This window comes from Pteropus medius, unplaced genomic scaffold, assembly GCF_902729225.1.
Source record: "Pteropus medius unplaced genomic scaffold, Ma_sr-lr_union100, whole genome shotgun sequence".
Classification (NCBI taxonomy): domain Eukaryota; kingdom Metazoa; phylum Chordata; class Mammalia; order Chiroptera; family Pteropodidae; genus Pteropus; species Pteropus medius.
The window spans coordinates 241,544-265,143 of NW_024343579.1; the positions used below are offsets into that span (position 1 = coordinate 241,544).

At 43.7% G+C, this 23,600-nt stretch overlaps 2 protein-coding genes across 6 annotated transcripts in view; one reads left to right on the forward strand and one right to left on the reverse strand.

The window, feature by feature from the left end:
* Positions 1 to 9,068, forward strand: part of CD99L2 (CD99 molecule like 2) — a 112,660-nt gene extending 103,592 nt beyond the window's left edge. For all 3 annotated transcript variants that reach the window (XM_039867582.1, XM_039867583.1, XM_039867584.1), the window contains one exon: positions 7,145 to 9,068. Coding sequence is in view for 2 of the 3 variants with exons in the window: in XM_039867583.1 (XP_039723517.1) it covers positions 7,145 to 7,164 (20 nt within the window). In the remaining variant the exon portion in view is untranslated. The remainder of the gene's footprint in view (positions 1 to 7,144) is intronic.
* The window catches only part of MTMR1 (myotubularin related protein 1), a 66,291-nt gene that overhangs the window by 9,478 nt on the left and 33,213 nt on the right, over positions 1 to 23,600 (reverse strand). For all 3 annotated transcript variants that reach the window (XM_039867579.1, XM_039867580.1, XM_039867581.1), the window contains 4 exons: positions 18,347 to 18,532; positions 17,694 to 17,900; positions 13,233 to 13,325; positions 7,655 to 7,768 (listed from right to left, as the gene is read on the reverse strand). In XM_039867579.1, the coding sequence (XP_039723513.1) occupies positions 7,655 to 7,768; positions 13,233 to 13,325; positions 17,694 to 17,900; positions 18,347 to 18,532 (600 nt within the window). The remainder of the gene's footprint in view (positions 1 to 7,654; positions 7,769 to 13,232; positions 13,326 to 17,693; positions 17,901 to 18,346; positions 18,533 to 23,600) is intronic.

Below are 23,600 nucleotides of genomic sequence, written 5' to 3' on the forward strand. Positions count from 1 at the left end.
GGGTTTAAATTCTACATATGACCTTCATTCTTCTGTTGATTTTTAAAAATGGCTTATTGACATATATCGCATACCATAAAATTCACCAGTTTTTTTAATTAAGAGGTTGACAGGGCCCTGTCACACTGAGCCCGCAGGAATGTGGGTTTTATCCTGATCACAGTAGGAAGCCATGAGGAAGTTTCGAGCAGGGGAGATGCACGTGGCAGGACTGAAGCTTGGGAGTCCTGCCTGGGTGCCATGTTTAGAGAGGACTGCTAGAGATCAGAGACAGGGGGCGTGAGGTCCATTTCTAGGCTTATAGCTATGAAGCAGTGAGAAGTGGCCACATGAAGAATGTATTTGGGAGACAGGCCCAGCAGTACTCGCCGATGGATTGGATGTGGCAGCTGCGGTGATGACGAGAGAGGAATTGAAGAAGACCCCTACGTATTTGGCCTCAGCATCTCAATGGGCAGAGGTGCCATTTACTGAGATTTGGAAGAACAGAGGAGGAGCCAGATGGAATTTAGAGCCCTAAGACAGATGAAATCACCTAGAGAGAGAACACAGAGTTTAAGGCGAGAAGAGGACCGAGGACTGGGCCCAGGTGACTCCAAGTTAGAGATGGGTTAAAAGGGAGGAAATTGGGTCAGAAGCATGGCAGTGTGAAGGATCTCCCCGATCTCTCCCCTTAAAATTACAATAAACCGAACAACTACAGTCCAACAGACAACAGATAATACCCAGCCTAGTACACAGACATGTCTGAGAGATCTGTGCATCAGAGAATCTGAAGGAGGGCAAATCTGGCGAGAAAGGGAGGAGGAAAGGGAGGGGAGTGGGACAATGCTGGAGACTGATGCTGCAGACACAGCTCAGAGGTCCCTGCAAAATGCAGGGAGAGGGTGTTAGGTGGCAGTTCTCACTTTCTGAAGCCCGAATAGTCCTGCCTGAGTGATCAGCATATTCCACATGGCACAGCCCAGTGATCAGGGCACAGAGCAGGGCAGAGACCAAATGCAGAGGGGCAACAGCTATGTCTTAGCAACCACCATTGCCAGACAGAAAGCAGAGTCACAGAGCCTGTCCGCCTCCCTCCACCATCCTAGAATGCACGCCCCCCCCCAGAGCTAGCACTGAGCCCCAGGGGAAGCTGCAGCAAAAAGAACTGAAACACACTGCAGCTGGTCCCAGTAATGGGTGGAGATATAGAAACAAGGCAGCCAAAGCTTGAGGGCCAGCATTACTGGAGAGAAAATAGCCACAGACATACTGCTGGCGTCTCCCAACCCAACCCACCAGCCGTTTCAGAAGGAAGCAGTGGAGCATTGCAACTGGCAGTTGGAGCAGAGTACTGGGACTTCAAGGCCTTTTCAGTGGCCCGGACTCCCACTGCACTTCACATTCTCTCATGGGGTAGAGCCCAGGGACTGAAGAAATCTCGTCACAGAGGGAGACAAACACCTCCCCAGAGAACAAAGGGTATTTTTAACCTCAGCGCAGAGATCTAGGAGGCTTGGGCGCCACCTAAGGGAAATCAAAAGAAAAGCCTCTTCTTATCAACTTGCTAAAGAGAGATCACTATATAATAAATTTTCTGTTCAAAGAAGAAAATCAGGGTACATTCCCATTAATGCCCAGGCGGAGAAATAGTCCATCGACACCATGAACAAACAAGGTGACAAGGCAGCTCAGAAAGAAAATGAAGAATCTCCAGAAAATAAGCTTAAAGATAGAGAAATATGAGATTTAAATGACAGACAATTGAAGATTGCACTTCTGAAAAAATGAGATGCAAGAAAGTTCTGATCAACAGTTCAATGAAATTAGAGACAAAGATGAATGAACAACAGGAATATATGACCAAGGAGACTGAAACTACAAAAAAGAGCCAATAGACCTTGTGCACATGAAGAACTCATTAAAAGAGATTAAGAATAAAATAGCAAGCCTAGGAAATAGAGATAACCAGACGGAGGAAAGAATTAGTGATATCGAAGACAGAAATCTGGAAACAATTCAGATGGAAGAAGAGAGGCTTGAGAGTGAAAAAAAATAAAAGATTTTACTATCTGACACCATCAGAAAAAGAAACAATAATGGGTATACCAGAAGGAGAAAAGAGAGAAAAGGGAACAGAGCATATTCAAACAAATAGTTGAGAAGAATTTCCCAAACCTATGGAAAGAACTGGATCCTCAAATCCATGAAGCAAACGGAACGCCTAATTATCTCAACACAAAAAGGCCTTCTCTAAGACACATATTAAAATTGTCAAGAATTAATGACAAAGAATTCTCAAGGCAGCCAGAGAAAATAAAACAGTAACCTATAAAGGAAAACTCATTAGACTATCATTGGACCTTTCAGCACAAACTTCACAAACTAGGAGGTAGTGGAACCACATAGTCATAGTATTGAAAGAGAGAAATTACCAGCCAAGAATAACATATCCAACAAAGTTCTCCTTTAGATATGAAGGAGAAATAAAGACCTTTTCAGACATATAAAAGCTGAGAGGATTTTCCACCAAAAGGCCTAAATTACAGGAAATACTGAAGGGGTAATTGTACCTGAAACAAAAGGACAAAAAAAATACATAACTATGGGTAAGATGACTAACAGGCATACAGAAACAGGAAAGTGCAACTCTTATTAAGAACAGGATATTATAAGCTTAAATATTACATAATGGTTAAAGGTCAAAAAAAACTAAGAAGACAACTACTGCAATCTAGAAATGAACATACAGCATAAATAGGGGTAATTTGAAATGACAAAAACAAAAGGGGAAGGAATAAAGATCTGAATCTGCAAAGGGGAATGGAGAAAAAGGACTACTGTATATATGAAACTTTCCTTTACATAAACTTAATGGTGACTACACACACAAAAATCCAGAACTGAGACATACAAACCAAGAGAGGGGAAAACCATAAAACACCAAAATTACAGAAACATAAGGACAAAAAGAAAAGAAAAAGAAAAAAACAATGCAGACAGTAATCTACCAGAAAACAAAAGATAAATTGGCTACAGGAAGTCCACATATATCAATAATCACCCTAAATGTAAATAGGCTGAACTAATTAAAAGGCACGGAGTAGCAGGATAGATCAAAAAACAAAGCCTGACCATGTGCTGCCTTCAAGAGACACATCTCAGCTGCAAAAACAAATACAGACTCAATGTGAAAGGATGGAAAACAATACTCCAAGCAAATGGCATCCAGAGAAAAGCCGGTGTAGCCATACTTATATCTAAAGAAAGAGCCTTCAAGATACAAAAAGTAACGAGACAAAGATGGACGTTTCATGATAAAGGGGACAGTACGCCAAGGAGACATAACACTTGTCAACATATATGCTCCCGATCAGGGAGCAACAAAATAAAGGGAGAAACTGACAAAAACACAATTACAAGGGGGTACCTAAATATCCCACTGTCAGCTATAGACAGATCATCCAAACAGAAAATCGATATGGAAATATCCTTAAATGACACATTAGACCAACTGGACCTTATCGATTTTTACAGAGCTCTTCATCCCAAAACAGCAGCTATACATTCTTTTCTACTACACATGGAACATTCTCAAGGATAGACCATATGCTGGGACACAAAAGCAGCCTCAACAAATTTAAGAAGATTGAAATGATACCAAGCATGTTTTCTAACCATAATACTTTGAAACTGGGGATCGATTGTAAAAAGAAAGTGGGAAGAACCGCAAATACATGGAGATTAAACAACATGCTACTAAGGAACGACTGGGTCATAGAAGAAAAGGAGAGATCAAGGGATACATTGAAACAAATGAGAAAATTACAACAAATCAAAGCTTTTGAGACACAGCAAAAGTGGTAATAAGAGGAGAGAGAGTTCATATCATTACAGACCTATCAAGAAATAAAATAATCCCCCCAAAACAACCTAACATCTTTAAAAAACTAGAAAAAGAACAAATGAAGCCCAAAGTCAGAAGGAATGAAATAATAAAAATTAGAGAATATAATGAAATTGAGAACAAAAATAGGAAAAAGTAATGCAACGAAGAGCTGGTTGAGATAAATAAAATTGACAAACTCCTGGCTAAACTAAGGAAAAAAGAGAAAGGATACAAATGAACAAAAAGAAATGAAAGATACTACTGAAATACAAAGGATCATACAAGAATACTATGAAAAATTATACAATACCAAATTTAATAACCTAGGAGAAATGGACAAGTTCTTAGAAAGCTACAACCTTCCTAGACTGAATCATGAAGAACTAGAAGATCTAAATAGACTGATCGACAGTATGGAAATTGAAAAACCATCAAAAACCTCCCAAAGAGTAAAAGTCCAGGACCAGATGGCTTCACCAGTGAATTCTACCAAACATTCAAAAAAGATTTCATACATATTCTTCTCAAACTTTCCAAAAAATTGAAGAGGTAATACTTCCTAACTCATTTTATGAGGCCAACCTTACCCTGATACCAAAACCTGGTAAGAATAACACAAAGAAAACTGTAGACCAATATCTCTGATGAATACAGATGCAAAAGTCCTAAACAAAATACAATAAATCAAATACAACAATACATTAAAAAGATTATACATCGTGACTACGTGGGGTTCATTCCAGGAGCACAGTGATGCTTTAACATACGTAAATCGATTAACATGATACACCACATAAACGAAATGATAAAAATCATATGATCTTATCAATAGATGCAGAAAGAACATTTGACAAGATACGGCATCATTTATGACTGAAACACTTAAGATAATGGGTATAAAAGGAAAGTACCTCAACATAACGAAGGCCATATATGACAAATTCTTAGCTAACATTATACTTAATGCTGAAAAACTAAAAACCTTTCCTCCAAGATCAGGAACAAGACAAGGCTGTCCGCTATTACCATTATGATCCAATATAGTGTTGGAAGTCCTAGCAAGTGCAATCAGGCAAGAGAAAGAAATGAAAGGCATCCAAATTGGGAATGAAGAAGTCAAACTGTCACTTTTTGCAAATGACATGATTATAGAGAAAACCCTAAAGACTCCACTAAAAGACTATTAGAAACAATAAACAAAGCTTCAGGATACAAAATAACGTACAAAAATCCACAGCATTCCTATACTAACAATTTTCAGAAAAAGAACTGGATAAAAATTGCAACAAAAAATACCTAAAAATAAACCTAATGAAGCATATGAAGGACCTATACACTGAAAACTAAAAGAAATTGAAGAAGACACAAGGAAATGGAAAGATATTCCATGTTCATGAATTTGAAGCAGCAACGTAGTTAAAATCGCTGTATTATCCAAAGCAACATACAGATTTAATGCAGTCTCCATCAAAATCCCAATGGCATCATTTTTTTTTAAAGAAATAGAACAAAAATCAGATTTGTATGGAGGCACAAAAGACCCCAAATAGCCAAAGCAATCCTGAGAAAAAAGAACAAAGCTAGAGGCGTCATTCTGCCTGACTTCAAATCATACTACAAAGCGACAATAATCAAAACAGCATGGTATTGGCAGAAAAAGAGACAGACCAATGGAACGGAAGTGAGATTCCAGAAATAAACCCCTGTATATATGTGCAAATAATTTTCGACAAAGGAGCCAAAAACATACAACAGAGAAAGGAAAGCTTCTTTAATAAATGGTGCTGGGAAAATTGGAAAGCCACATGCAAATAATGAAACTAGACTGCTATCAGTCACCATACACCCAAATTAACTCAAAGTGGATCAAAGACCTAGATATAAGACCTGAAATGATAAATTGCGTAGAAGAAAACATCGATACTGAACTCATGGTCCTTGGGTTAGAGAGGTCATAAAGTTGACCTCAAAGGTGAGGAAGAGCTAAAATAAATGAATGGGACTACATCAAACTAAAAAGCTTCTGAACAGCAAAAGAAACCATCAACGAAACAAAGAGACAACCATCTGAATGGGAGAAGATATTTGCAAACGACACTTCTGATAAGGGCTAAGATCCAATATACGAAGAAGTCCTACAACTCAAAAAAAAAAAATCCAACTAATTAAAAAATGGTCAGAGGACCTGAACAGACACTTCTCCCAAGAAGACATACAAATGGCCAACAGACATGAAAAATGCTCAACTTCACCAGCTATTAGGGAAATGCAAATCAAAACCACAATGAGATACCACCTCACACCTGTCAGAATGGCCGTCATCGACAGAACAAGTAATAACAAATGTTGGAGAGGTTGTGGGGAAAAGGGAACCCTCAAACTGCTGGTGGAAATGTAAACTGGAATACAGGATGGAGTTTCCTCAAAAAATTAAGAATAGAATTACCATATGACCCAATAATCCCTGTTCTAGGTATCTACCCACAAAACTTGAAAACATTTATCCGCAAACACATGTGCACTCCGATGTTCATAGCAGCATTATTCACAATGGGCAGGACATGGAAGCAACCGAAGTGTCCTACGATAAAAGTTTGGATAAAGAAGCTGTGGTACATATATACGACGGAATATTACTTGGCAGTAAGAAAAGATGAAATACTGTTATTTGTGACAACATGGATGGATCTTGAGATTGTCACGCTAAGTGAAATAAGTCAGAAATAGTTGAGAACCATATGATTTCACTCATGTGGGATATAAAACAGCAACAAATGAACAAGAAAAACAAAAACTCATAGACACAGACAACAGTTTAGTGGTTTACCAGAGGGAAAGTGGGGAGGAGGGGAGGTAGGTAAGAGTAAAGGAGGTTAAATATATGGCGATGGAAGGAAATTTAACTTTGGGTGGTGAACACACAATGTAATACACATATGACATATTATTGAATTGTATACTTGAAACCTTTATGACTTCATTAACCAATGTCACCCCACTAATTTTAATAAAAAAGGGAAGAGACTGAGCAGGGGAGGCCAGTGAGGTGGGGGAGAGCCAGAGGGGAGTGGCGCAGAATGAGGGGCACTCAGCTGTGGGGAGGCTGAGAGAGAGGGAGGAGGTGCTGGTGACCTACTGTCTCTTCCTGTGTTCTATAATGTTCTAATACACTTCTCCCACAGGCCTTAGTATTCTTCTGTTACCCAGAGGATGCTCTTTAATCTGCCTTTCCCCAACAGTTCCTCACTTTCGATCATTTCTTTTATTCCAAAGGAAGAAGAGCTGAGATGTGACTCTGCAGCTCAGTAGCCACTGCTCTACCAGCTTGATGGAGAAGAAAGTTTAGCTCGCCATATCCAGAGGGAGGTTTGTGGCTCATTTACAGACACCATTTTCCCAGATCTCCAAGTGCCCTCTGCCCAATAGCACAGAGAATGACAAGCAAGTCTTCTCATCTTGGAGTTGGTGCGGTGGAAAGTACACGAGCCTGGAGTTAGGGGGTCCAGGATCTAGTACTGACCCTACAGACCTCAGAGAGCCATGGGCTCGCTGTCCCAACCCCCTGACCCCCACAAAGTGAGGGGCTTGGATCAGACAAGGAAGATCAGACAGCTGCACTGGGGTGCTGATCCCAGGCATGCATCCAGCACAACCTCTCCATCTACAGACAGCAGCAGGGCTAGACCCAAATCTCCTCTCCATTCAGCCCTCGTTCTACAATGGCACTTAGGGAAAGGCACCCGAACAATCAGGAAAGCAATGGATAGGATATAACGTACTTACCTCTTTGAATCGCTGCTGTTCACAGTTGCACAAAAAAGTCCCAAAGAGACAGCTATAAAGGTGATCCAAGATTGTAATCAAGAATAGTTCATTAAACTCGAACGCTGAAGGAAACTTAAATGGAGAGAGAAATAAGGTTAAAGTTCAATTTCTGATTTACGGTGAGGAGCAGAAATTTAACATTGGGTGGTGAACACGATACAATATACATATGACGTATTATTGTACACTTGAAACCTACATAATTTTATTAACCAATGTCGCCCCAATAAATCTCATAAAAATAAAAAGAAAACAGTGGTTCCAATATTTTGTGAAGGACAGCTAAACTGCAATTGGGATTATAGTCGAAGATTAAAAGGGAGACGGAGCCCATTTATCTATAGTTTCGAGTCCAAGCTTATAGATCTTGCTGAACTTAAAGCAACAAAAATTGCCATTCTCTTTGATGCCTGAAAAAGCTTATGGAGCTCCATTTCTGGTCATAATGGCAGAACAAAGCCCACATTCGCCCTTCTGCCAGGAACAACTGGAAAGCTGGACAGAATACATGAGACAGGTGTTTTCAGAAACTGGCGACAGGCAACATGGGACTGTGACACCCAAGAGAAAGGAAACAAGGAGGTGAGCCCTACTGTTGTCTCAACTTTCTGCCTGGAGGCACGTTCCGAGCCACAGAGAAGGGGAGTGGACCATAGGCACAGCATATACCAACAGCGACTTAAGCAAAATAGAAAATCTATATCCATTAAAGAAACAACTCACAAACCTCCCCACAGAGACAACTCCGTGAACATACACCCCTAAATCTTTACCAATATATAGGCAAATTGAACCTGGCACTACATAATAAGGGTCCCGCAATACAACCATGTGGGTTTAATCTTGGGACGAAAGGCTGGTTCAACATTTGAAAATCAATAATGTTACAAAAAATTCAATTACTGTCATTCACCATATTAACGGAATAAGGAAGAAAATCACATCATTATCTCAACTGTTGTTTTGGGCGATCCTTAATGGGGTCTTGGAGAATTCCAGCAAAGACTCTTCCATTGCCAGGAGAATCTAGCCAGTAGCTGGCACTTGGTAGCCATGAGCAGACAATCTGGAAATTATAATAATGATCCTAGCAGCAGGCATGGGGTCCTACCCTGTGCCAGAATTCTACTTGAAAACATAGGAAAATATTTATCATCTACTGACTGAAACAAAGCTAATTAGAACACAACTAAATAGAACTGCCCGGCATATTTTTACTTGTCAGTTTACTTTAAAGATCTATTCCCTAATCAGTGATGTTTGCACACTATCGTGACTAATCTTGTCATGTCTACAGTGACAACTAGGGTCACTGCCAGGCAAATTTTTTTTAGCTTAAATTATTTTGCTAATCCACGGACAAGCTTCTCAATTAGAAACGAAAGCCGGTCCCTCTCAGTGCCTTTTTCTCTGTCTCTCTCACTGTCCTAGTCTCTGTTGTCTCTGTCCCTCTCAGTCCCTCTCAGTCCCTTTACTCTGTCTCTGTGTCTCTTGCACTGTCCTTCTCACTTTCTGCCTCTGAGAGGAGAACACACTCTGTCTGTGGAATGTTATCCCTTTTCTAATAAACTTTCATTTTGACTCAAAAAAAAAAAAAAAAAAAAGAAAGAAAAAAAAAAGGGAGAAACAAAGGCCACCCCAGGACTGTCCAAACTCCAAATGAAATTATTTTCTTCACCAGGCTATTAGATTATCCAACTGGAGGAATTCTGCTCAGCTACCCTGGACTAAGATCTGCTTCTCTCTCCATCTTAAGGATTGCTCTCATAGAAACGCACAAGTCTGTTCCGAAGAGGCCCATCAGAATGCCTCTTCAGAAACCTCTGGAAACTAGATTAGATTAACTAAATCTGGCTGAAATGCTAAAGATAGGGACTGGTTACTCCTCTCTCAGAGCCTTTAAGATTGTCCGTTATAACTCTTGACAATGGCCTCACATTCCAAATGGCTATCTTTAAAAGCCTGAATAATTATATCCACTTTCCTAGTATTTTTCTATGCAGCTTAGTTATGCCCTGTCCATAAATTACTGGCAGCATTAAATGTATTAATTTTAAGCGAGCATATAACATTTGTGTATATGGAAGCTTTATTAAGGATAGGAATGGAAAAATCTACAAATTCTTTTCAAATACTTAAAAATATATGTTTACTAACAGGACAGCAAAGCTTTTATTGATGTATTTTTGAAGTCGTGTGAGTCTTCATTCTAGACCCTGGCCTGCGCTCTGTATCTGGGAGCTCAGCTGGCATTCTAGCGCCACTGACCATGTGCCTTAATTCTGGCCTAGTGGGCACCAGATATGGGAGGTGAGGGGAGGCGGGGGTCAGCTCAAGGCCATCAGCACCTGTGACCCTGGGACACAAGGGCTCCATCTACTCACCGTTGGGTCAGGAATGTTATTCGCATTCAAAGGGCACTGTGACATTAAATTCAACTCAGAAAACATTTCGTTAGGGCAAGCGACAACAGGTAGAGCAATACAAACGAAAGATTAAATCTCTGTAATTTATAGTTTGTTTGGGTCTCTTTACCTGGAAATTGTACCATTTACCTAAATAGTTTCAAACACTCCACAGAAATCCATAATGAAACTCTGTACCTCGAGGGACAAAAAAATACCAACTTATTAAACTTATCCCAAAGGGTAAAGAGTCTATTAAAGTATGGCTGCTATAGAATATCTTTGAGACTCTTTTCTAAAGGATCTCTCGATTACTTTTTCCCTTTGTTCCTTTTATATCAATTTGTGCAGAGACTAGTTCATTTTATTCTGAGATTTCTGACAACTTCACACTGACTTAGCTTACTTAATTTAGCAGTAGGCAACCTAAAAATAAGTTAAATCTTGTTAATTAACACATCTCTTCTAACAAGCTATGTCTCATTCACTTGTGACTTAATTGATAATTGAGAGTTAAAGACTGATCATTCATGTTTCTGCTTCTAATGCATTGACATTATTTTTAAATAATTGTGTCCAGTACATGGACAGAATCTTAGGGCTGTGAGAGGCATCTGAATTCTAATCCAAACCCCTTATTTTCTTTCTTAAAAAACCAATAAATACTACAAAATTATATAATTAGACATGAAAATATGCACTAATCAACATGAAAAGTAGCCAGCTTGAAGGTGTTAAAAACGCACCCATGTTTTGGAGGAATAAGCTACTTCACGTCCACGAAAATACTGCTTATCCCTTCAGAAGCATCAGAATTATTTTTGTGTTCAACGTTTTTATGAAGCTTTTCTAAGATGGATTTATACTTTGTCTTAACCTGAATGTAGCCATCATTTAATCTGAATGTAACTGTCATTGAATTTTGTTACTGGCTCAGTGTCGATATGAACGGCAAGAAATGCATGGCACACAAAACAGTGAGGCTTCTAGCCAGCCTCCATGTCTTTTAGGTAAGTGTTCCCTGTTACCTGCCACTTATACAAAGGTGCCTACCTCTAAGACCAGCTGCTTTCAGTCAGCTGTGACCTGATACTCATGATGGTTGAGCCCAATCAGCTTGGCAGCTAATCTAAAAAGTAAGAGTGGGCTATAAGGGAGGCCCGAGGACTCTGGGAAGTCACTTCAGCTACTTAGAACCACCCCCCAACTTTTGTCCTTATTTCTGAAGATACATCTGTGCTCTTGAGTCCCTTGGTACTGCAAATGTAATCTGTGGACCAGCAGCATGACCTGGGAGCTTGTTAGAAATGCAGGCTCTCTGGCTCGGTCTTGGCTCCAGACTTATGGATCAGAATCTGCATTTTCATAAGATCCTCATGTCAGCAGGTCCAGCGTAGAGCCTGACAATTTGCATCTCTAACAATTCCCAGGGGAAGCTGAGCCTACTGGAACCTGGTCTGCACTTGGGGCCATGATCTAGACCAGGGGTCCCCAACCCCCAGTCCGTGGACTGGTACTATCTATGGCCTGTTAAGAACTAGGCCACACAGCAGGAGGAGAGCGGCCAAAGCTTCATCTGTATTTGCAGCCGCTCCCCAGCGCTAGCATCATCACCTCAGCTCCGCCTCAGATCATCAGGCGTTAGATTCTCATAGGAGCACCGGTCCCTGGTGCCAAAAAGCTTGGGGACCACTGATCTAGATTACTGATCCTCTAATTCACATGCACATCAGAACCACCTGGGGAGCTTTAAGGAACTACATACCCAGGCCTGTAAGAAGAAGGGTCCCCAGAAACAGGCCCAAGCATGTGAACTTTTAAGTTTCCAGGTGCTGACAGTGTGCATGCCAGGCAGAGAGCTGTGACTGCTGGTCCTCCAGTGACCCTCAAGGAGAAGCCTCAGTTGAGATGGAGAGGAGACACAGGCGGCATGGTGGTTCTCAGCCTTTTTCTTCTCAACACACACTCCCATCGGTAACACAGGCTGACAGTGAGGGAAATGGGACTGGTATTTCACAGACTTTCTGGGGTGGGGGCGGTAGACATCCTTTGAAAAGGCCCCAGGGTGATCAGAAGGCAGCCAGGAAGAGTGCTCATGAGTGCCATGGCTGTTCGTGGAGTCACGCTAGTCACCAGCAGGTCTTTCCGGCTGGTCCCCTTCACATGACTGAGGCCACCATGACCAGAGCTCCAGACCAACAGGAAGGAGAGCGCCTAGACATGGTTCCTATCTTCTCGTTCTCCTTCCCCCACAACCCCACCCTCAACCGGGCTGGGCAGCAGGCACTTGGGAAACTTCTCTGTCTCTCTCTCTCCACACACCCCCATTACCCGCCCTCTCTCCCTGTGTCTCTGCCTTTCTGCGTCTGGCTCCATCTCTCTCTCTCTGATTCCGGGTCCGTTTCTCTGGCACGATCTCCCATCATGAGAGTAAGTCTCCAGACTCGGGCTTGGATGTTGGAGATGAGGGGAAAAACAGCACCTGCCTGTGGCCTGCTCTGAACCAAAGCCCTCTGGGCCTGACTAGCTGACGGGAGGGGAGTCCACACACAGCCTCACTTACCAGGACCCCATGCATTGGGCTTTGCGAACTAAGCACCAGGTGGTGACAAGATACTCTGCAGCTTCCTATCTGCCATGGGTTCTTGGACAGTCATTTCCCTCAGTGATCTTGGGGTTGGAGGGGCTGTGGCCTCGGGTTGGTGGGGGGAATGGAGATTCCTGGATTTCCTGGTCAAATCCCCCTTGTTGGCCTCCAGTCTCATCCCCATTTCTAACACCTGGCAGGATCTTATATTTCTAGGACAGCATGAGACTGTCCTTGCACCGACAGAAAGGGAGCAAGAAAGGCAAAATGACTGAGGAGCTGGGCCTCGGTCTGCAAGGCTGGGGGACAGGATGACTGACAAAAGCCATTTTCACAAGAAAAGTAACTTTTGGTGCGAAGTTGGTTGTTTCTAATTTTCTTATATTTCTAAATAGATTCAAAATGAATTCAATAACAGAGGGGCTCATATTTTACACACGTCTTCATTTTGAATGAACACGAAATGAAAGTTTATCTAACCTTGAACTTTAAGATACATTTGAATCAGACTATATCAGTCAGAAATATACTTGAAATCTCTCACCTGCCTTGTCATTTGCCAAACACAATCAATAAACTGAAGGAATATTGGGGACCGGTCAGCATCCGCATGGTTGTCATTGCCATGGCCTACTCGCTGAAAAGAAAGAAATTAAATGTTTTAGTGTGCATCGCAGTCCTCTCAAAAGTCATTTAAAATGCCTGGTGACAAGAATCATGTCTCACTTGTATGTCCCAAGGCCTGACTTCCTGGCACATAACAGACACTCAAAAATGTTCACTGAATTGAAATGACTTCCATCACTCTTAGGGAACAAAATTTCAGTGTATTATATTTTTACATGTTGACTGTTTTATGGTTTTTCTTTCATATAGCTGGGATCGACAGTGATAAGCAAATGGCTGGCAAACTTTTTAGTCCTATAAATAACAGGGTTAACCCTGGCCACCACACCAAGTGTACAGTGTCACCGTGGGACTACCAATTAGCAGCTCATAAAGCACCGCATGACTGCCATTTTCTCCACAAGTGTAAAAATAGTTTTTCCCATTGTTCAGAAATGTCAGGAAGTCTGAGAATCAAAATAATGATTGGCTATATATACTTTTAAGCAATTCCATGTGACTCTGAGAACCCCAAAATCTCACTCTTGTGATGGTAATGGGTAGCGTTTTTGCTCAAGACAGTCCAATATTGTATTTCTTTTTTCAAGTTTTGAGATATAATTGACATGTGTGTAGTACTGTATTTCATAAGTTTTGATATTGTAGAAGATATCAATAGATTCATATTGAAAGATAATCTCAAACACAAACAGGATGAAAGCATTGAAAATGTCAAGTTAAAATTAAATAGCTCAAGAATGAGCATTCTAAGAGAAGCTTCAAATAATCTGATGATTCAAATAAACTAAGAAAAAGGAGAAAGAAAACACATTTGTGAAGATACAATGCAATCACCACACAGAGAGAGTGAGGAATACCGGGTCTGTGAAACTGCCAGCAGGAAACACTTAAAATAAGGAAATGACCAAGTCAATGTCAACACCTCTGAGTAACATTGATTGTATTGCCTTCTTTTTAAAAATTTAATTGTGGTTATATATCATACATATTATCTATATATAATACACACACACACACACACACACACACACACACACACACACACACACACACATATATACACATATATAAATTTGACCATCTTAACCGTTTTAAGTGTACACCTCGGCGGCATTAAGCGCATTCACATTACTGTGCAGCCATCACCACATCCACCTCCAGAGCTTTTTCATCTTCTCAAACTGAAACCCTGTCTCCATGGAACAGCAGCTCCCTGTTCCCCCATCCCCAGCACTCACCTTTCTACTTTGTCTCTATGAATTTGTCTGCTCTAAGGACCTCATTATAATTAGAATCTCACACTATCTGTCCCTTTGTCAGTGGCTTATTTCATTTAGCATAAGGTCCTCAAGGTTCATCCATGTTGTACTGTGTGTCGGAATTTCCTTCCTTAAGGCTGAATAATATTGCACTGTATATATAGACCATATTTGTTTATTCATTTATCTGTTGGACACTTGAGTTGCTTCCATGTTTGGGCTACTGTGAATAATACTGCTATGAACACGGCTGTGCGAATATGTGTTCGAGTCTCTGCTTTCACTTCTTTTGGGTAGACACCGAAAAGCATAATTGCTGGATCATATGGTAACTATTTTTAATTTTTTAAAGAACTACTATACTGTTTCCCATAGCAGCTACATGCATTGCCTTAATTCTGTACTTCCCCTTCACAAAATAATTTGTAGAGCCTGCTCTTCGGTACTTAAGGCACCTGGAGAACAGTTTTACACTGACAGCTCACATTTAGGATTCATTCTTTCAATAGACATTTACTGAACTCCCATGGTGTATGTAATGCATCTTGCCTGGCTTTCGGGATTTTGGCCATTTTCGTGGTGTCCAATAGATGCCAGGCCTGTGGCTAGGCACCAAAACAAATGAGATACAGCACTTGTACTTGATGAATAATTCACTTATGGTCTAGTTGTGGGAGAACGACCTGTAAATAACAAGGGCAGTAAAGTGTTCCAAGGGGTATGATGGGGCCACAAAGGAGCAAGTGGCCATCCTCAGATGGTGTGGAGGAAGGAACAAGGAGGGAAAGTCACACAAGTCAGTCAAGGAGGTCTCATTTGAGATAAACCTTGAAGGACAGGAAGGCGCCTACTTCTTGGTTGGCCAGAGACATATCATATCTGAAGCAGTGGGAGCACCGGTGGTGTCATTAGTAGCTAGGCACAGCTGTGGCTCAGAGGATGTGGCAAAAGAAGGGATACAAGGTGAGGCTGCAAAGGTGGACTGGGGCCAGATCAGCGAGGGCCTTGAAGGCCACGTTGAGGACTTTGCCCACGACTCCGCGTGCCATGGAAGGCTCTGAGGGATTCACACAGGAGAGTGGCAGCATCAGATCTGCTTCTCAGAAAGCTCTGTCTGGCTGCAGTGGGGACGATGGTTTGGAAGGGTCTAGGCAACAGAGGCCAATTAAGAGACTGCCATAATGGTCCCAAGGGAGATGGTGAGGCCTAAATTAAGGAGACATCAGTGGCAATGGCGAGATGACGAATTTGAAATACGTGTAAACTCGTGGGACTGGCTGAGATCACTAAGGGATTAAGTACATAGAATAGAAACTATCCAAGCACTGAGCCCTGGGGCACCCCAACATTAAGAGGTTGGAGAGAGGGAGGACTGGAGCGTAGGAGGACATCTCAAAGTTTGTAGAGACCTAGAAGCCAAGTAAAGAAACTTTCCAGAGGACGGGAAGAAGCAACAACATCAAGAGGCCAAAGAAGAGAAGGACTTGGCCAAGTGGCAGTCATTGGTGACTGTGGCAAGAGCGGTTGAGGGGCAACTGTGAGGAGCAAGCCTGGCTGAAGTGGTTTCTAGACAGACCAGAAGGAGAGAAAGTGATAGCGCAGCTTTTGCTGAGGGAAGAAGCAACGAAGGAGTTCGTGATGTTTAAAGTATCGACAGGAGCTAGAACTCACCCACACAGCATGGGCCAGGCACCATCCTAAACACCTGAGGCCTAGAAACTCATTCCCACCTCACAGCACTCCAGTTCAGAAGAGGGAGACCAAAGCGCAGAGATGTGTCCAAGGACCTGACAACAGCTCCAGAACGGGGGCTGTGGCACTGCTCCTTCCTGTCCTGGCAGCGCAGGCACAGTGGGTACATGCGGCACCGTCACGGCCAGGGCCGCTGACGTGCTCAAACTGCCCTGCTTTCCACACGTGAGTCTGAATAGGGCTTCGGGAGTATTCCAATTCAACCCATGGTTCAGACGGAACTCCCAGCAGTTCAACAGTCTGGGCAGAGTAGGAATTGGCTGCCATTTGGACTAGAACACAAACGGCAGCCCAAGAATGCACTATCAGATGAGCCAGCAATCCCATTGCTAGATATATACCCCGAAGTGACAGCAGGCTGTTATAGGCTGAGTTGTGTCCCTCGCCTCCAAATTCATATGTTAAAGTCCTAACCCCCAGCAATGTCAGAATGTGACTGTATTTGGAGATAGGGCCTTTAAAGGGGTGATTTAAAGAGGTAATTAAGTTAAAAATGAGGCCATTAGGGTGGGCCCTGATCCAGTCTGACCGGTGGCCTTATAAGAAGTAATCTGGACACAGATACAGAGGGGCGACCTTGTGAGGACCCAGAGAGAAGGCAGCCATCTATAAGCCAGGAAGACAGCCTCACGAAAAACCTACCCTGCGACAATCTTCATCTTGGACTTTCGGCCTCCAGAACTGTGAGACAAATTTGTTGTTAAGCCCCCCAGTCTGTGGTACTTTGTATGGCAACATTGCACGGCAATGTTCATAGCAGTATTAGTAACAATAGCCAACAATCCAAGTGTCTACCAACAGATGAATAAACAAAATGTGGCATATACATACAATGGAGTACTATTCAGCCAGGAAAAAGGAATTAAATTGATATGTGCTACAACATGGATGAAGCTTGAAAACGCTGCACTTAGTGAAACAAGCCAGTCACATAACGATAAATATTGTGTGATTCCACTTACATCGGGAACTGGAATAGGCAAATTCATTGAGACAGAAAGCAGATTAGTGGTTGTCAGGAGCTGGGGGAGAGAGGATTGGGAGTGACTGCCTAATGGGTCTGGGCTTTCTTCGTGGAGTGCTGAAAATGTTTTGGAACTAGATAGACGTGGTGGTTGCACAACAGTGTGAATGTACTAAATGCCACTGGAGTGTACCCTTTAAAATGGTCATTACATTATGGAATCTTATGTCAACTTTTTAAAGGCATACCACACTAAAAAAAAAAAAAAAAAAAAAAAAAAAGAATGCCCTACTAGGAACATACAAGGCTGATGTCCACAGTGTTCTGTTATGGTGACTCAGGTCTGATAAAGAGCAGGAAGCCTGCGCACGTGTGTGTGTGTGTGTGTGATGTCTCAACTCACCAGTGCAAACCTATGTCCAAAACTTATCCACTCCTTTTCTATGAGAGCCTCGAAACCTTTAATGGTGCGGTAATAGCTGTCCAGCATCAGCATAGCCAGAGACGTCAGCTGGGCTGTTCGGTCCCAACCATCGCTGCAATGCACCACCACGGACGTTTTCCCAGATTCTATTTTGTCAGCAATTCTCACTGCCCCAGCGAGAAGCATCTTCAGAAAAGAAGGCACATTAGACCAAGCTACATTTAATTTCTATGATAGCAAAAGTAATTCTGGGGAGGATGCTGCATGTTCAGGTCAAGAAACCAAACCAGAATGCAAGTGACTGAGAATCATTAGCATCTTGCGGCAGGGCAGGGCAGGGCAGGGAACTTATTACTAAGATAAACTACAGCAGTAAATCGGGTCCTTTATTCGAAGGGCCCCAAAGTACCTTAAAGACTCGGGGTGAGGCAAGCAGCATCCCTTTTTATCACAAAAGCCCTCCCCCCAAAGACCACCACATGGATGCTGCTCATGGAAACTAAGAAAGCCCAAAGTACGCAGTAAAGATGTGCTTATTTGCAACGTTAAGAAACCACTTGGATAGACAAATTTACGGCCCCGCCAGGGAAATCTCATCCAGAGAAAGCACGGAAGGGACTGGCCCTCTTTACCCTTATATACTCCAGCCAATGTGTCGCATCCACGTTGGATAGCCACCGCGCCTCATCGATCGAAGGGTACACGATCTCTTTTAATTTACGCAGTGATTCTCTCATCACGTGAATGTTGTGGATCTCCAAGAACACTAGTTCCGCATTCGGGTAAGCACTTTCACTTTCATATCCTCCACCCTTTGCCTGCGAAAGACAACAGACATCACTTCATCTGAGTTCACTTTTCCGTTCTTTCTATTGGTACCCAATAGAGACCATTAAAAAAGCAACAAACCCATGTTCATAATAAACCGCCTACATCTTGTAGGAGTTTCCCGTTGGCCACTGAACAAAGAAGACATTTCTGTTGTTTTAAGCCACACACTGAGTGGCTTAAAACAACAGAAATGTCTTCTCTCGCACTGCTGGAGTCTGCGAGTCCAAAATCAAAATGTTGGCAGGGCCAGGCTGTCTCGGAATCTCCTTGGAAGAGAAGCTTCTTTGCCTCTTCCAGCTTCTAGTGGTCCCAGGTATTTCTGGTTTATAGATACATGACTCCAATCTCGGTCCCATGATCACGTAGTCTTTTCTGGGTGTATTCTCTTCTAAGGACATCAGTCAGATTGGATCAGGGCCCAGCCTAATTCAGTATGACCTCACTGCATCTCGATTACATTTGCAAAGACCTTATTTCAAAATAAGGCCACCTTCACAGGAACCGGGGGTTAAGATTTCAACATATTTTTTTTTAATGGAAACAGTTCGCTCATAACAATCTTTCATCACCCATCATCAGTTTTTAAACCATTAAGACATGGATCTAAGTCAAGGCTAATTAGGCTTAAAAAGCTCTGTCAGTGCCATCCATCTGAATTAAAAAGCTGTACTACCGCAAAATCTCTGTATAATAAAATAGTTTGCAAATCCCTAACGATAAGATTTAAGCAATTTAAATAAAATGCAAATGTAACCAAAAAAAGGAGATACGGTTCACCCATTGGTAATTTCATAACAGAATCTCATCTATCATTAGCTTCTATTTTGTAGAGATCAACATTCAAAACACATCTGTGATGAGAACGCAGAGAAACTGAAAGCCTAATACATGGCTGGTGGAATTTGTGCAGTCTGTGGAAACAAGTCTGGTGGTTCCTCAAAAAGTTAAGTATAGAATCACCATATGACACAGCAGTTCCAGCCCCGTGAAATTGAAAACAGGTATTCGAACAAAAACTTGTGCATGACTGATCAGGTCAGCACTATTCACCATAAGCCAAAGGTGGAAACAACCCAAATGTCCATCCATGGATGACTGGATAAACGAACTGTGGTCTCACCATATAATGGAATGTTTTTCAGCTATACAAAGGAATGAAGCGCTGCTCCATGCTACGACATGGATGAATCTGGAAAACATGGTAAGTTGAAGATGCCAGGTACGAAGGATCACATGCTGTGCGATCCCACCTATATGCAATGTCCAGAACGAGGAAATCTATACGAAGCAAATTAGTAGGTGCGAGGGGATGGGGGAGGGGAGAATGGGCAGCAACTGCCAATGGGCACAGGGTTTCGCTCTGGCGCTGTGAGGGCATTTTGGAATTACATAGTGGTAACTGCTGCGCGGCACTGTGAATATACTGGAAGTCGCTGAACAGTAAACTCTGGAATGGTTAAAATGGCCAGTTTTACGTTATGTGAATTTTATCTCAATAAAAACAGTAAACGCGTCTGGGAGCCCAAAGACCGCACTCTTCATTTAGTCTCCAACCATTTACCAAGTAGGTACTGATGCTCAGCCTCGAGCTAAATACCGAGGCAACAATTATGGACAAGTATACACCCTGGTGCTCAAGGCCCTGAAAATCTGGCGGGCTAAGCAGGTGAGGAGAAGGGTGTGCTTAGTCCAGGGGACAAGTCCTTTGCTGTAGCATGTGCTAGGAGGCTGTCGGAGAGACAGAAGAGACATCTCCACTGAGAAGAGAACCCAAGTCAGGGAAGCTTTGCTGTTGGAAGGAAGGTCAAGAACATGAGACGCAGAGGGGCCATCGTGTTTCGATGCCTAGATGCAGGAGAGGACGTGGCTTCCTGAAAGGCAGGCAAGAAGTTCAAGCAGAGAACATCAGGGCAGTGGCGAGAGCAGGGAGAGAGGAGGCCAGAGAGTGGGCAGGGCCTGGATCGGACTCACGCTGCACAATCATCACTGGCTACATGGGGAGAAGGGACCTGGAGGAGGTGGACCAGCTCAGAGACGGGCGGTCATCTGGCTGAAAGAATCGTGGTGGAGGCGGCAGGGCAGAGACATGCTTCTGATTTGAGATATTTAGAGGCAGGATGTTGTGGCTCATTGGGGCAATGAAGTGGGTAGCCCAGGAGGTGAGAGGGACACCCATGATTCTGGACTGGGTGACCTGAGAGATGGTGGGATACTGGGGTACAGATGATTGAAGAAGGAAGAGAGTGTTAGGCTTTGAGTATAGTGGGTGCAAAATGCCTGAAAAATTCAAGTGGAGAGGTCTGCAGGCAGCGGGATGCACAGACCTGGAGCGCAGGAGAGGTTTGAGCTGTGCATACCAATGTGAAGCCACGGGCACGTGGATAGCAGTGGAGGACAGAGGTCTGGCACCTGGTGCCCAAGGACAGCATGTAGTGTGAGACGTGAAGGCCAGGAACCCGAAGAAGGCCGACATTTAAGGAATATAAAGCAAAAGACTGAGAAAAGCAGCCCGAGATTAGAGGAAAAAAGAAGGGAAAAGGTTTTGAAAAGGAGAAAGTCTCGACTATATCAAAAGTTCGTGAGATCAAGAAAAACGTGCTGAAAAATACACGCTGGATTTTGTGACAAGTACTTGGCGACTTTACCAAGAACAGTTCGTGCAAAGATGGCTTAAAGGGTGAGTGGGGAATGAGTGGCAGTGAGCGCTGAGGGGTATCAAGGAGATGGATCCTCCGAGAAGTCTATCTGTAAAGGCCAGGAGAAGGTGCCAGCTGCAAGGGGACAGTGACGAGAGTTCCGGCGAGGGCTTAACTGTATAGATGAGAAAGACTTCATGGAAAGGAGTCAGTGGAGGGGCTCAGCTGGGGATCCCAGAGAGGGAAAGGGGATGACTGAGCCGGCAGGTGAGGCTGGAGGTTGAAGCGGGGAGGCTTCCATGGACAGCAATACAAGCTAGGTTCCCAGGCGTGGCGGCAGAGGGAGCTCCTCTCTGAGGGTTGGTTTGTTCTCTGTGGAGAACGAAGCAAGGTCAGCTGTTGAGGATGAAGGGGGCGGGACAGGGTCATATGTTAGAAGAGTCATTGAGGGGCTGAAAGGGCCCCCGGAAAGGCAGGGGAGGAACTTCCCAGCAGCACTGAGGGCCCAGCTGCGTGCGGAGTGGCTCCAACCTGCACATTGCGAGCCTTTCGTCATCCTGGGACGCTCAGCAGTCCCAGCTGTGGGCACGAGAGAGGCGGGAGGAGTGAACTGGGCCAGGCAGGGGTGCTGAAGGGCTAACGAGCCAAGATGCTGGCCGGAGGACAGGGGAGGAACAGCCTAAGGAGGCCAGGCTGGGCAGGAGCACGCGGATATGGGCGAAGCTGAGCAATGGCCTGTGAGCTCCTGCACGAGAAGCTGAGGTCTGAGAAGGCAGTTTGCTTCTGAGAATCCAGAAGGGAAGCAGTTCTGGGGGAGACCAGAGGCCGTGTGTGGCTGAAAGCCCTGTCACTTAGATGGAGGAGCGGCTGCTGAGAATCTGATAAAGTCTGCAAGGGACAAGCGTGACTGACAGGAAAATAACAGAATTTCGCATATTTGGATGCCACCCTGTACTCCAACTGCTTCCACAGAATTACATGAGACATTTTAAACTTCAAGAAAACGCTTTTTGAACACCCATTATGGATAAAGCACTGTAGAGCACGGTCCTGCCTCCATGGAGTAATTACAGCTTTCATAAAAAAATAAACTTAATCACCTGCTGACGACACTGCTGACTAAGGTTGGAACAGCACAGTGCAGTGGTTGAAGGCACAGGCCTGGGTGGCAGGGAGAGTGGGTTTGTGATCCCAGCTCTGCCACCCAAATGCCACCTCAGCTTTCTCACCCATAAAAACTCCAAAGCTCACTATGCAGATTAACTGCTAATTAAATTAAGAAAAGAAATTATCTTAATTAAAGCTAACGTATGCAAAGCTTGATACCTTCCCACCACCCCTAAAGACACTCAAGCACTGCTATATTATCACCCCAGGAGCAGCCACCTTGTCTGAGAGCTGGCAGAGGAATGGGCCCCAGGCCCTGCCTGAGGGCGCTTGTAGGCAGAAGAGGCACTTCAGCAAGGAGGAAGCCCGAGCTAAGAGTTGGTTTTGACCAGGAGATAACCAAGAGAACGTACTTAAAGGCATTTTGTTGCCTGGAGACTTGATTAGTAAAGATCCAAGTAAGACAAATGACAATCAGAAAATGGGGTTATGGAGGAAAAAGGGTGTGAGTGGCTACTCCAAGCCCGGACACAGAGAACAGGCACCTGGAGGTCTTGGGATAGAAGGGGAAGGGCGGTGAGAAGCCATGGCCCCACCTATGCCCTGGCAGGAACAGGGGGAAGGTTTCAGAGAGTTCCAGAAGTCACCAATTCGCTGGCCAGACGTTTCTCTATGGGTGCAAAGCAGGGTTCCAGAGACAAGCTAGTGACGTTGGGACACTGTTACCCACCACTCCCCAAGTCTGCAAGAATAAACTGATAGCAGTGGTGACAGGGCCATCCCCAACCCTCTTAGGAAAAAGAAACCCGAATACTGAATACGAGCAGCTATCTGAAGGATGGACTCAGGTTGCCTCAATTTCAAACCAGCTGTTCAGGGCTTGTTGAAGGCCTGCCACGCTCTCCACCCACAGCTTGACAAGGCAGCCAGGAGGGCTCCCAGGTGAGAAAAATCGAAGCTTCCGAGAGGGCGGACAGCTCCCAGAGGCCAAAGGTACAAAGTGGCAGGGCAGGCTTCTCATGCCCCCAGACTCTGAAATCCACACTGCTCCGTGTGGACTGCATGATCCTGTCCCCTCGAAATTCACATGTTGAGATCCTGACTCCCAAGGTGATGCTGGTAGGAGGTGGGGCCTTTGGGAGGGCGTTAGGTGGTGAGGGTGGAGCCCTCAGGATGGGCTTAGTGCCCTTAGAAGAAGAGACACCAGACACCTAGCCTTTTTCTGCTCTCAGCCTTGTGAGGACACAGCAAGAAGGTAGCTGTCTACAAACCAGGAAGTAGGCCTTCACCAGAGGCTGGGTCTGTTGGCCCC